We start from the raw sequence: 12897 nt of genomic DNA, 5'->3' as shown, positions 1-12897 counted from the left end.
CATTCTTTACCACTGAGCCACCTGGGAAGCCCCTAAAACACATTATCTTACTCTAAAATTCTGACCTAGTATACAACTGTTTAAAAAAGTCTCATTATTGTAGAGTGCTAATGTGATTCCCATATTGAAACTTACTAATGAATTCCCATTATAAATAGTGGAGTGTGGTTAGGTCTGTTCCTTTAGGTTCACCTCATTATTGTAGAGTGCTAATGTGACTCCCATATTGAAACTTACTTATGAATTCCCATTATAGATAGTGGAGTGTGCTTATGTCTGGTTCCTTTAGGTTCTGACATTTTAGAAATCTAATTGCATCTTCATGCCATAGCTTCAAATGGAGTAGCGTTTGAAGGAGCAACATGAATTATTAAATTTATCATCTACACCAGCCACATGGTTCTTTGTGTGTATATAAGGGGTGAGGGTACCTGGGCAAAATTAAACTTTTATCACTGCTGCCCCCTTCAGACACAGCAGAATGTTAGAAAGGGTTCAGCCTGGGAAAAAACACTGCCCTTTTGGGGGTAGATTTTAAATGACTAACTGCACACCCACACCGCACATTCCTATGGGATTTTGCTGCCTTCAGAGAATATTGCTTTTAATAAAAGTGTGTGATCTGGGGGAGGATAGAAAGGCAGTAAAGATGGCAAAACACGGTGGTTTTCTCCAGTCTGCGAGTCTTTTGGGTTTGCGTGGTGATGCATTTAAGCCCTGGACCTCCAGCTTCTCATGGGACCATTCTCACGTTTGTGATGTGAAGCACGGAATCCCACTTTATTTCCGTGGCACCACTACAAACATAAGAGCTTGCTTTTTCCAGGTACACTTAAAACAACTAATTATATCAGGGAAGCCAGACAAGATAATAAATAGGAGAGTTGGGACGCCAAAGCCCGATTTCTTTAAAAAACAAAAAAACAACCCTGGATAAGTGGACCAAAACATGCAGATGAATGGTCCCAATCTTCTGAGTAAATGTATTACTTTAAACTGTGAAAGTTCACGCTGTATTTCCGCACATTGTGACAGATGTGTAAAGTAACGCTCTACTGATGGAGCATAGGCCCCAGCCCCTGTGAGGGGTGTGAGGAGGCTGGGGGCGCGTCAAGCACACACACGTCCAGTCCTGCAGGGCCGCTTGGGCTTATTCACGTGGTGTTCACGAGTGTCTGGCTGTCATGAGTTCTCCCGTCTCGACCTTGGTCTCAAGATGGTTGACTGTGTGCCGTTAGTGAAACACGCATATACTGATCACAGTTACCTTGACTTTGTGCTTTTGAGGGTTGTCTGAGAGTGTTAGTGCCTCCCTGAATTCGAACTGGGGCCAGTTAGCTGTTCCTTCTGACGGGGCTGGTGGGGAGACGCCTGCTTCCCGCTGCCCGGCCCGTGGTCAGAAGAGCCTTGCCCCCTCTCCGGCTTGTGTTCCTGGTCCTGCGCCAGATTGCATGATCACCAGTGTGCTGGACTCGGGAAAGTTCCTAGAAAGATCAGGCCAGGTGACACTTGGCACAACGTCCCGGAGCTGCTGAGGGTGATTTTAAGTCCCTGTGGCGGGAAGGGCAGTTTTTGCAGGTTGCACAGACCCTCCTGATAACACTTAATTTTTAAGAAGTTCATTTTCTATGTATCACTGGGTTGTCACATCTTAACCTTAGTAATAAGTATTCATTTTGCAGATTATTGCTTTTTCAAAGAGTTGTGTGAACTTTGAGTCAAATGTGAACCTGCTCAGAACCTTAAAATAGCTTCCCCTCCCCCCTAAATTCCTGTTAATAAGTTTGCAAAATGGTTAAAAATGGTGTGGTGATCACTTTTTTATGTTAATTATTAGCATTGGTCTTAGGAGGTGACTTTTTTTTCTCTTCCTCAGATTTAGAGGTGATCGAGGTTTAGAAGTTACGAGTCTGAAGTGTGAGCCTCTGGTCTCTAGTATTCATCTCAACCGGGGTAGAAGCTTTGGGCCCACATCATCTGGTCGTTCAGTTTCTGAGTCAGTAAATAATAGAGAGAAGCCTGTTTGAGGTCCAGCGTTTGTCAGCGCCCATCTCCCCACTGTAGTCTCAAGTGTGGCATCTGCTGTAGGCTTCTGAGTGTAACCTGGAGCTGCATTTGTTACAGAATGTTTGCGTTTGGGGCTGCTTTTCACATCTCTCATATGTGCCCTTGGAACCATAATTTAGAGAGAGAGACTTGCTTTATTTTGTGCTTCATAACAGCCATTTCGTGACTTCTTTAAAATATTGCTGTCAGGAAAAGGAAGAAACTTGGGCTTTATGTTTTGATAAACTTGAAGTCTCTAAAATGTGCCTAGTCTTGCTTCTTCGTAAACTTCATTTCTTGAATATGTAGACTTGAGATTGGAGAGGAAACTTTTTAAAACCTGGAGCATTGTGCCTCCCTTCTCTATGTTATGTTGGGCAGAGACCTTTTAAGACGGACTGGATGTATGTATCCATCGTCACAGTTTTGAGCCTTAGGGAAAAAACGACGTGAACAAAAATTAGTCTTTACGACTTTAAATCTATGTATCCAGCCAGGGCCTCACGCATGTTCAGAACTTACGTCAGGAGGCATAATACAGTTAATCTGTGTCCTCATTACATTTCCATCTGCGTGGGACGAGTTTGGAATATATGTCTATCTGCTGTTTGTGTATTTCACTTGAAAAATGGTGAGAAGCAGACATTTCTTAAGTACCATAGTTGCTGTGATATTTTCCTCTGGGGCTGTGATATAAAGTAGATTTGTATGTTTTTCATATGCTAGCGAGTTCTGGGTTTTTTCAAGTAATAGATTTGAAAATTGCCTGTAAGTAAATGTTTTTAAACCACCAACTGTATGGCAGCTTCGATGACATTTTTCCCAGCCTTCCTGTCCTGGTAATGCTTCCGTGTTTTTCCTGCCTTCATAACTATCCTTTTGGATTCCTGCACAGCACTCTGTCCTCCTGGGCGTGTCTTCAGCCGTTCGCCCGCCTCCCTTCACTGTTGAGGTCTCTCAAGTTGCTGTACACAGCCTTCTCTATTACCTGCAGACTTGGTGTGGGTTCCCCGGGGGCGGCTTCCCGCCCGTGGGGCTTCACAGACCTGTGGTAGGGGTCAGAATGTGAGATGGTGTGTGTGTGTGCAAAGTGTATTAACAGTCATCAAAGTATCTTTGTAGAAAAAACAGCTTAGACCTAAGTGTGAGTGTGCTTTTTTTAAAGCCACGAGGACACGTTTGAATCCAAGCTGCATACGTGTGCAGAGCTAGGTGTGTGTGTGTGTGTGTGTGTGTGTGTGTGGTGACAGACGTGAGCTCAGATGTGGAGGCTGGGGGTGTGTGTGTGTGTGTGTGTGTGGTGACAGACATGAGTTCGGGTGTGGAGGAGGAACACTCTTGCCGCGTTGCTTGGGACCTTTGGGTTTCGGTGGAAGACTCGGGCTACGTCTACAAGAACACCCGGTTAAGCGTGATGTGTTTTTTTTTTTTTCAGATCAACGTCCGAGTGACCACCATGGATGCGGAGCTGGAGTTCGCCATCCAGCCAAACACCACAGGGAAGCAGCTTTTTGATCAGGTTGGTCTCTGAGCACTTCAGAGGGTTCCCAGTTAGAAAAGAGCATCTGAATCCCTTTGTTTGCTGAGCACAGTCATTACCTCCATCCACAGCTTGCTCCTCTTGGTGGAGCTGACCGCCAGCGGGACCCGTGCTCCCCAGGGGTGCTCCCTGTCCACAGCCCCCGAGGAGAAGGGACCCCATGCAGTCTTCCTGAGCCAGGGCCTCACCTGCGAGCCCCGCCTGCCGCCTCTCCTGCGGGGGTCTCCACAGTCCCCCTGGCTGTTTCCTGCCACCTGGTGCAGGGCGGGGGGACAGGGCACAGTGAGGAGCCAGGCTGGCATCTCCCAGCCCTCCCTGCAGCCGCAGCATCCCGAGCCCCTCGGGTGCCAGCATGCACCCCTCCCTCTTAACAAGAGCAGCAAACCACTGTGAGGGCCATGATAATTCTTCCATGGAACAGTTCCTGAGCTTTAGGCAGAGCGAGACCTACTTTTCCGGGCTCCCTAGATTCTGCGCTGGGACTGAGGGCCCAGTAGGGCGACAGGGCTGTGTTGGGTGTGTGCATTCCCGGCCACCTGCTCCGTTGGCAGCCTTCCTGAGAGGCCCTGCCGGTGGCCAGGCGCTGCTTCGCACTCCAGCACCGACCTGGAAATTGGAGTGGAGTTTTGGCAAATGTAGAAGCTGGAGGTGACTTACCCGGGTCTGGTGGGGTCTCCCTTTCATCGTCCCCAAATTTCCCTGAGCCAGTGAGCAGGTCCACCCAGGGGCTCCACCAGGTGCAGGGCCGGGACGCTGAGTGGACAGGATGTGGCTTCCCGCAGGTCAAACCCAGGCCGAGGCTGCAGTTGGTGGATGGAGTGGAAGGGCTGGCGGGGAGCGGGGATGGCTGGGCCACGTGGGGCTTTCTCCGGCAGCCTTGAAGCTGCTCAGAGAGGAAGGCGGGGCAGGTTTCCTATCCAGACCTTGAGGTGGAGGGAGGTTTGGCTTGTGGGGAGTGAGAAACTAGCAGTGGGGGGGTTGGAGGAAACCTGATCTGGGAACCGGCCTCCTGCACTTGCTACCATGGAAACCAGACCTGGGGCTTCACCCGAGTCTCGGGGGTAAGCCCTGATGGGAGTCAACACGGCTTTCGTGTCTTTCACGATGAGGAGTCCCGGGTAGAGACCTTCCTCCTGTTTTCTGGGTGTGTGGAGGGAGCGGATGAGTGGGTCTGTCCTGGCCTGGCAGTGAACAGACGGGGCCTCCAGCAAGCATCCGCCCCCTCCTGCCAAAGCCAGTGAGGAAGCAGGCTCAGGGCAGACTTCAGTATTGATACCGGATTTGTCACTTGCGGCGTGTACAGTCCTCTTTCAAGTTTGATAGAAGTCATATGTTTGAAGAATGGTAACCTTTTTTTTTTTTTTTTTCTCCAAGGCTTAACATTACGTGTCATAGAATTTATACAGCAAAATCCTAGGACTCAGTTTTGATGATATTCAGCAAGTGTCCACAGCAAATTGCTTTTTGGCTTCAAGGCACAAAAATAACCAGTGTGGGACTCTCTCTAACCGACCATGGGAGACTTTTTTCCCTAGTACTAGAGAGGATTTGTCCCAGGGACGGGGGAGCCTGGTGGGCTGCCGTCTATGGGGTCGCACAGAGTCGGACACGACTGAAGCAACTTACCAGCACCGGAGAGGATTTGAAACGGAAACTCTCCCTATGACCTAGGGCTGAATTCTCCCTTCCTGTATCAGAATTGCACATTTCTGGGGGTGGTTCGAGTCACCCCTCGGCACATGTAAAGCTGAGCATCCCCTCATCCCTGGAAGCTTGCCGCCTCTGCACGTGGGCACCCCTGGTGGGAACAGCCACACCTGCAGCACACACAGCTTTGCTGGTGACCCCACGTGTCTCTGTGTGCCCCCTGCAGCCCCCTGGCTGTCTTTACTCCGGAAGCTGCGATGGGGGCCAGAGCAGTAAGGGTGACATTATAGGCTTTGTTATCCCTAACACTGCTGAAACGTGTATTAAAGCAAGTGTTTCAAGGACTTCACTGGCGGTCCAGTGGTTAGGACTCGGGACTTTCACTGCTGTGGGTCCAGGTTTGATTCCTGGTCAGGGAACTAGGAGCCCAGACACCATGTGGCCTAAAATCAAAAAGGACTGAATGGTTGGTGTCTGTTGGTAACAGGCAGCGTAGGGGAGGCTGCCCCGTGTGACGAAGCCAGCGCCTCGCTCTCGTGGAGGGTCTGCTGCACCACGTGGCTGGGCTCCCCGGGGCCAGTGCCCCCCAGAGAGCGCCTCATGACAGTTCCAACCCCCCGTCCCTTTCCTACAGGTGGTTAAGACCATCGGCCTTAGGGAAGTGTGGTACTTTGGCCTCCAGTACGTGGATAACAAAGGATTTCCTACATGGTTGAAACTTGATAAAAAGGTAAGTCAGAGTTAACTATTTACAGGCTATTAATTGGGTTTGGTCTACTCTGTTGACATTGAAACTCTGTCTTTTGTTTTTTGTCCCTTTCTATTTGTGTAAAAGTTTTTATAGACAGAAAGGTTGCTGGTTTCAGGTAAACGGGGATAGTGGCTGGAAATTAGACCCTGGTCTTTCTCCTTACCGGAGTACGTGATGCATAATCGCTTAGTTGACCTTAGTTTTGTTTTTTTTTTTTCCTCCCTAACGAGACTGTTAATCTTAAAAACCATGAATCATCCAGTGTTTTGTAAGTCTTGTTACTGCTTTGTTTGGGCCTGTGATAGAGTTCCTTCCAACTCTACACTCTGGATAATTCCATTAACAATTACAAAGAAAAGCAGTAAGCTAAGTGTCTTTTCTCCAGACCATTTCTCCCTTTTCTCCAAGTCCTGCTTTCCTCCCGTATTACTGCACCTGGCAGGAGGGCAGTAGGAGGCATGCAAGAGCAGGGGGAGGCCGTGAAGAGTTACGGAGAGCGAGGCCGTGGTCCTGGGCTGGCCTGGCCCTATGGACAGAGGCCAGATTCACGGGTCACTTGGACAGGCCCCGGGAGTTACAGCATCGCCCCCCTCCCCCCCCCCCCCCCCGAAAACCAGGGCTGGGGCTCTTGTGAGGGTGTCACAGGACCCTCACCTGCCTTCTGTCTTCCATGCTAAAAAGGGGACTTCCAGAGGCACCACTACCTTCTGAAAACTGGCCTGCCGGACCCTTTGAGCCAGTGGTTCAGCTTGTGCCGGGCTGGCGGGTCTCTGTCTGTGGGTGGACCTTGCAATGAGGGTCTGGCTTCCGCCCACCCAGGTGTCCGCCCAGGAGGTCAGGAAGGAGAGCCCGCTGCAGTTCAAGTTCCGGGCCAAGTTCTACCCCGAGGACGTGGCCGAGGAGCTCATCCAGGACATCACGCAGAAGCTCTTCTTCCTGCAAGTGAAGGAGGGCATCCTCAGCGACGAGATCTACTGCCCGCCCGAGACCGCCGTGCTCCTGGGCTCCTACGCCGTGCAGGCCAAGTTTGGCGACTACAACAAGGAGCTGCACAAGGCCGGGTACCTCGGCTCCGAGCGGCTCATCCCCCAGAGGTCAGCCGGTGGGCCTCGAGGGTGGCGGGTTAGGAGGGTCAGCAAGCAGGGCTGGTGGGGGTTGGGTTCTCTGCAGGGCCTGGACTCTGTCAACAGCCCCCGCCGCAGCGCAGTGCTCCCCCAGTCCCCGATCCCCACCCCCGAATGGGGCCTGTGGAAGAGACATTCAGCAGGGCGGGGCTGTCCTCACGGGCGTGACGTGGCTTCTTGGCTCTTCCTGGTAGATGATAAGTTGGCTCCTGTTAAATCTCTTTTATTTACTAGTGGTCACATAATTGACCCCTTTTGGAAGAAGAGGCTGCTTAGAATAAACTACCTTTTCAAAATTTTTCCAGAAGAGAAGGCTCCTCATTCCAGGTTCTTAATTGTCCAGTTCTGTTAATTGTCAGAAATGTTGCATATTAGGAAGTAGATAGTTTTATTCGGGGGAAAAAAAAAGTCACAGTTTGGGTGAGGCTGGGCCGTGGCCGGTCACTCGCCCCTCCCAGCCTTTGGGGTGATTGACGGCCCTGCGCCCTCTTCCTTTGCCACCCAGAGTCATGGACCAGCACAAGCTCACCAGGGACCAGTGGGAGGACCGGATCCAGGTGTGGCATGCCGAACACCGTGGGATGCTCAAGTGAGTGCCGGGCTGGGCTCTGTCTTCTCAGGGGAGACTCTGGTTAGGGTCCTTCAGGGGACTCGGTGACCCGCTCGGAGCCGCTGGTGGCTGGTTCCTGGCAGGGAAGGTGTAACAAGCTGCTAGTGAGGTTTCTTCTTAAAGCCAGGTGTTCAAGGAAAGAAACTTGTGTCTGAGATGCTTCAATTTCATCCTGGGGGCCAGAGCATTATTCACAGACCATCAGGCGCGCTGTTTCATTCAAGGTCCATAAGGTGGTTGTCTTTAAAAGGGTGTCAGTGTTGAAAAAGATCCCAAGAGAGAAACACTCGCTATTAAGCACCAGAGGGGCGTGAGGGACGCCTGTCCTGTCCTGTCGTCCTCTCAGGCACTGGCAGCAGCTCTAATGATGTCCTGGCCACTGCAGTTCATGGGCAGTTTGGGCCTCGGAGACCGTGTGTCCTTGGCCTTTCCTCTCTGATGCGAGCATCTTCTGTGCTCCTAGTGAGGTGGATCGGGGAGGGCAGAGGCGGGGCAAGCTCCTGGGGCCCCCTGAAGCATCACGTGGGCGGCCGGGAGACAAGATCATGCCCAGCGACGAGGTTTTACAGGGACGTCCTCTGCATCCAGAGGAACCAGCGTGATCCAGTTCAGTCCTTTCCTAACATGTGAAGGGTGTCAGCGGTCGGTGTCCAGGATGGCTGGGGGCCTGCTTGGGTCACAGGCTGGCAGAGGGGCTGCGGTGGAGGCGCTGGTGTAGCTGTTGCGTGCGGCTCACGCCCGTGTCTGCTCTCCCCACGTAGAGACAGTGCCATGCTGGAATACCTGAAGATTGCCCAGGACCTGGAAATGTACGGCATCAACTATTTCGAGATAAAAAATAAGAAAGGAACAGACCTTTGGCTCGGCGTTGATGCCCTTGGACTAAATATCTATGAGAAAGACGATAAGTGAGTCAAACTTTATATTATCTTCTGTCGGTGGGGTATTTGGGCCTGGAAACAGTGCAGGAAGTGGCAGATATGCACGTGGGCTACTGTCAGAGTATTTACCTAGCAACTGATCGGCCAGCGTCTGCCGCTTAAGGGCTTCGCAGCTGTGACGTGGCTGTGTGGGAGGTTGGTTCAAAGGCGCGTGTTCTTTCTCTCCTGTTATTTCTCTCTCAGCCTGTCTGTCAGCCCATGTAGCATGTGCTGAGGGGCCCAGTAGGGGGACCACCAGGGTCTGTGACCTCACAGGCTCTGGAGCTTGTGAAAGACAGAGCTGCAGGAGGGCACCCCGCCCCCTCCTCTGAGGCTGCCCACAGCTACCAGCTGGCAGTGGTGGGCAGTTTGAGGTTTGTGCTAATCTGGCCAAGAATATTTGTGATCCTACCGAGATCTTAAGATTCTGTAAACAATAGCCTTTATGTACAGACAATTTAGCTAAATCCTCAACTTGTGGGAGGTATCCGATTGCCTCTCAGAGTGTTAATGTTTGTTGACTGGGCTCTTCTGCAGTGCAGGGCTGCCCCCCTCCCCCCACCCCGACTTCCTTTGCCCATCCCTGTGGTTACAAACTCTGCACAGATGCCTTTTTCCTGCCAAGGAGCTGGATTCACAGAAAAAGATTGTTCTGATTGAGCGAGGGCGAGTTTTCCACGGCAGGTCCCTGCTCCTTGGTCTTGGAGTCGCAGCTCCCCCATCTTGGCCTGCTCTCATGTGAGTGGTCTCTGCTCCCCCATGCCCCAGGTACACTGCCCCCCACCCCCCACGATCAAGAGCAGACCAGCACTGCTTTTAACAGACGATGTTGTTTGCAGCGTTGTTTGGTCACTCAGTGTGTCCGACTCTATGCGACCCGATGGCCTGTAGCCCGTCAGGCTCCTCTGTCCATAGGATTCTCCAAGCAAGAATACTGGTTGCCCTTTCCTCCTCCAGGGGATGTTCCCAATCCAGGGATCGAACCTGTGTCTCCTGCATTGGCAGGCAGGTTCTTTACCACTGAGCTGCCAGGGAAGCCCAGTATCATCTGTAGAATCTGCTGTAATCCCAGCATGCTTGTCAGAACCCAGGGTGCAGAACCCTTGCTCCTGGGGGGTGGGGTCTATGTAGGACATTCCCCGCCCCTGGGCCAAGCCCCCAGAGTGGATGGAGGAGCACCTTTATCCACCCACCGGAAGGCGTGGTGCCAATTAGACGACTCTAGTGACACTTAGGCCGTGGCTTGCTTAGCAGAGGAGCGCAGGGACTCGTCTGAGGACCCAGAAGTGAGTCCCTGAGGACTTGCGATGCACTCCTTCCACTGGACCGAGGCGTGACCAGCCTGGATGAGTCAGGGTCTCAGGACCAGTCCTAGGGGAGCACCACGGTCTCATGGTAACATGCGTGGGAAACCGCCTCTGCTCTGAACTCGGCTCCTGAATGAGCAGATCTTGTAACATAGCCACAGTCAGGGCTGTCCCGACAGGTTTTTCAAGCTGCGGGACACTGCCAGGGGCAAAAACTTGCTGCTGTCAGCTCATCACCATGCCTGCCCACCCACGTAAATGCCCGTTTCCTCCGAGGAGAAACCTGAGTGAGCCGCTTGGCTCCCCCAGCCCTGCCCACCCCTCAGCTGAGCTGTGGAACGAGTGGCCTCACTGAAGAAGACCCTGGGGGGTGTGGGGCGCGCCTTGCTGCCCCCCGCTCTTGCAGGCAGGTCCCTTAGTTCTTCCGTAGTCAGAGCTGTGCTCCTTTGAAGCAAATACTGACAAGTCCCTTCCTCGGATGAGCAGGCGATTGTGGCTGGGTCTGAGGAATGCGGTGACGTTAGCTGTGGTGAAGGCTGGCCCCCAGCCGTGGAGCTGGCGGTGGAGCACCACGAGGACCTGGAGCGCTGCTCAGGGGAGAAGTCTGCTCTGTCCAGTGCGTGTCGGGTGATAGAGACCTGGTGCACCTTGCAGATACGGGCTAAGTCACTTCAGTCGTGTCTGACACTCTCTGCAATCTCATGGATTGTAGCCCTCCATTCTCCTCCATCCATGGGATTTTCCAGGCAGGAATACTGGAGTGGGTTGCCATTTCCTCCTCCAGGGGATCTTCCTGACCCAGGCATCGAACCCGCATCTCCTGTGGCTCCTGAATTGCAGGCAGATTGTTTACTGCTGAACCACCAGGGAAGCCCTGCAGATAAGCAGGTGTCTTTACTGAAAAGCTTATCCTTTTTCGTATTAAACATGCTGGGATGGGGGATATTTCTTGGGGTCCCTTTTCCATTGTGTATAAAACAGTCAAGTGGGAGTGCGTAGGGCAGGAAGCACTTGTCTTTCTGTAAACCCTTGATTCAGAGAGGAGAGGGCGTGGGGTGGACTTCGGCTGCTGACGCCGGCGTCAGCCTGGGGCAGGGAAGGTTGAGATTAGCTGTGTGGCCTCTTCCGGCCAAAAACAAAACCAGAAGATCAGAGGAGCCTGATCTGCCATGAGCTCTTGGGCCTTTTGGAAGCCCTCTTTCCCCAGCCCCGTCCTTCCCAGAGCTTACTCCTTGGGGCCTCTGTGTGTGGGTTGTGGCTGTGGCAGGAGGGGATGGGGACGAGATGAAGGCCGGTGTCTCTCCCCTTACGTTGCTCACCCGTGCTTGTAATCACACATCCTGATTTCCATATCTGTTGATAAACGTTAGAAATGTTTCACCCATTTAAAAATACATAATTCTTTCCAGTTTCTAAAAATTTTGCTCCCAGGCAGGTATTCTCTTCAGTGAGGAGGGGCACTGGTGTTACATCTTTGTGCCTTATTTATCTTTGGTGGCTTACCTGTGTCTCCGAGGAGATCAAAAAGGGATTTTATGATTCGTGAGTTTTGTGGATTCACAGGTATATCAGGATCACCATTGTCAGACCATCCTCTCCTTTCTGTCTTTGGTACCCCAATTTGAACACGAAACAGATTTTATTTTTTGAATAGCTAGGTTTCTGACACAAGTTTGTTTCCACAAGGACCCCTCCGGAAAGAGTTAGAGCACCGCTCGGAAGAGATTTAAAAGCCCAGCTCAGATTGGCTGAGAAGAGAGTTTGGACACGTGATGGGGGGATGCCTTGGTGGCTGTTAATGTGGCAGAGTGGGCGGCAGAAACAGGGTGCTGGGAGTTTTCGGATGCTCCGGCCCGGCAGAGAGGGTTGGTCCCTCCTGATAGGGGAAGGCAGGGCCTGGTTAACCGACTTTTCCTCCACGTAGAGGTGTGGGCAGACCTTTAGGCTCATCCCTGCCCGGGGAGGTGACTCGGTGGTTCTGCTCGCTCTTCCCCGTCTCTGAGGCCCAATTTTGATCTCAAGCCCATCCTCCCACCAGACCTTTCTAAACTCCTCCAATGAAAATTTTCAAATGAACTGCAACACAGCAAGTATTTTACAGTGAATCCCACGTGCCTGCAACCAAGGTTCCCCCGCTGGCATTTAGCCCCTTGCTTTGTGACGCCTCCCGCTGTCCACATGTCACTGCCCTCTGTCCCCACACCCTGCTCTACATTTCAAAGTAGATTGCAGGCATCTGTATACTCGCCCCAAAGTGCCTATTAGTTACTAGAGCTCAGTCTGTTTTGTGGCCTCCCAGGCGACTTGGTGGTAAAGAATCTGCCTGCCAGTGCAGGACACGCAGGTTCGATGCCTGGGTCGGCAAGATCCCCTGGAGAAGGAAGTGGCAATCCACTCCAGTATTGTTGCCTGGAGAATTTCATAGACAGAGGAGACTGGCGATAGTCCATGGGGTCATAGTTAGACACAATTTAGCGACTGAGTAGTAGTATAGTTTTTTTTTCTTTTTTTTAAGTAAAAATTTAAACGAAATTCACAATTCTTGAGTGCTCATTTGCTGATACTAGACACACACATGCCTGTAAACTCCTGTCACAGTGTGGAGCGTTGTCATCACCGTCTGCTTCGTGTTTTGAATTCTTTTTTTGGCCGTATCGCACAGCACATGGGATCTCAGTTCCCCGACCAGGGATCGAACCTGCACGCACCCCCTGCATTGGAAGCTCAGTCTTTAACCACTGAACTGCCAGGGAAGTTTCACATTTAAATGTTTTTAACCATTTTTTCACTTTGAAACCATTTCAGGCTTCAAAAAGTTTCCAAAAATAGTGCAAAGAATTCCCATATGCCTTTCCCCAGATGTTGTTGAGTTGCTCAGTCGTGTCTGACTCTTTGTGCGCCCATGGACTGTCGCTCCCAGGCTCCTTTCTCCATGGGATTTCCCGCACCTCC

General features: G+C 51.7%; 1 protein-coding gene across 3 annotated transcripts in view; it reads left to right on the top strand.

Moving 5' to 3' along the window:
• The window catches only part of EZR (ezrin), a 46176-nt gene that overhangs the window by 21316 nt on the left and 11963 nt on the right, over positions 1–12897 (top strand). For all 3 annotated transcript variants that reach the window (XM_055536118.1, XM_055536115.1, XM_055536117.1), the window contains exons 3-7: positions 3482–3565; positions 5868–5963; positions 6804–7078; positions 7614–7697; positions 8480–8626. In XM_055536118.1, coding sequence (XP_055392093.1) covers positions 3482–3565; positions 5868–5963; positions 6804–7078; positions 7614–7697; positions 8480–8626 — 686 coding nt within the window. The remainder of the gene's footprint in view (positions 1–3481; positions 3566–5867; positions 5964–6803; positions 7079–7613; positions 7698–8479; positions 8627–12897) is intronic.

Source organism: Bubalus kerabau, chromosome 9 (genome assembly GCF_029407905.1).
Source record: "Bubalus kerabau isolate K-KA32 ecotype Philippines breed swamp buffalo chromosome 9, PCC_UOA_SB_1v2, whole genome shotgun sequence".
Classification (NCBI taxonomy): domain Eukaryota; kingdom Metazoa; phylum Chordata; class Mammalia; order Artiodactyla; family Bovidae; genus Bubalus; species Bubalus kerabau.
This window is presented reverse-complemented; position numbering and strand designations above follow the sequence as displayed.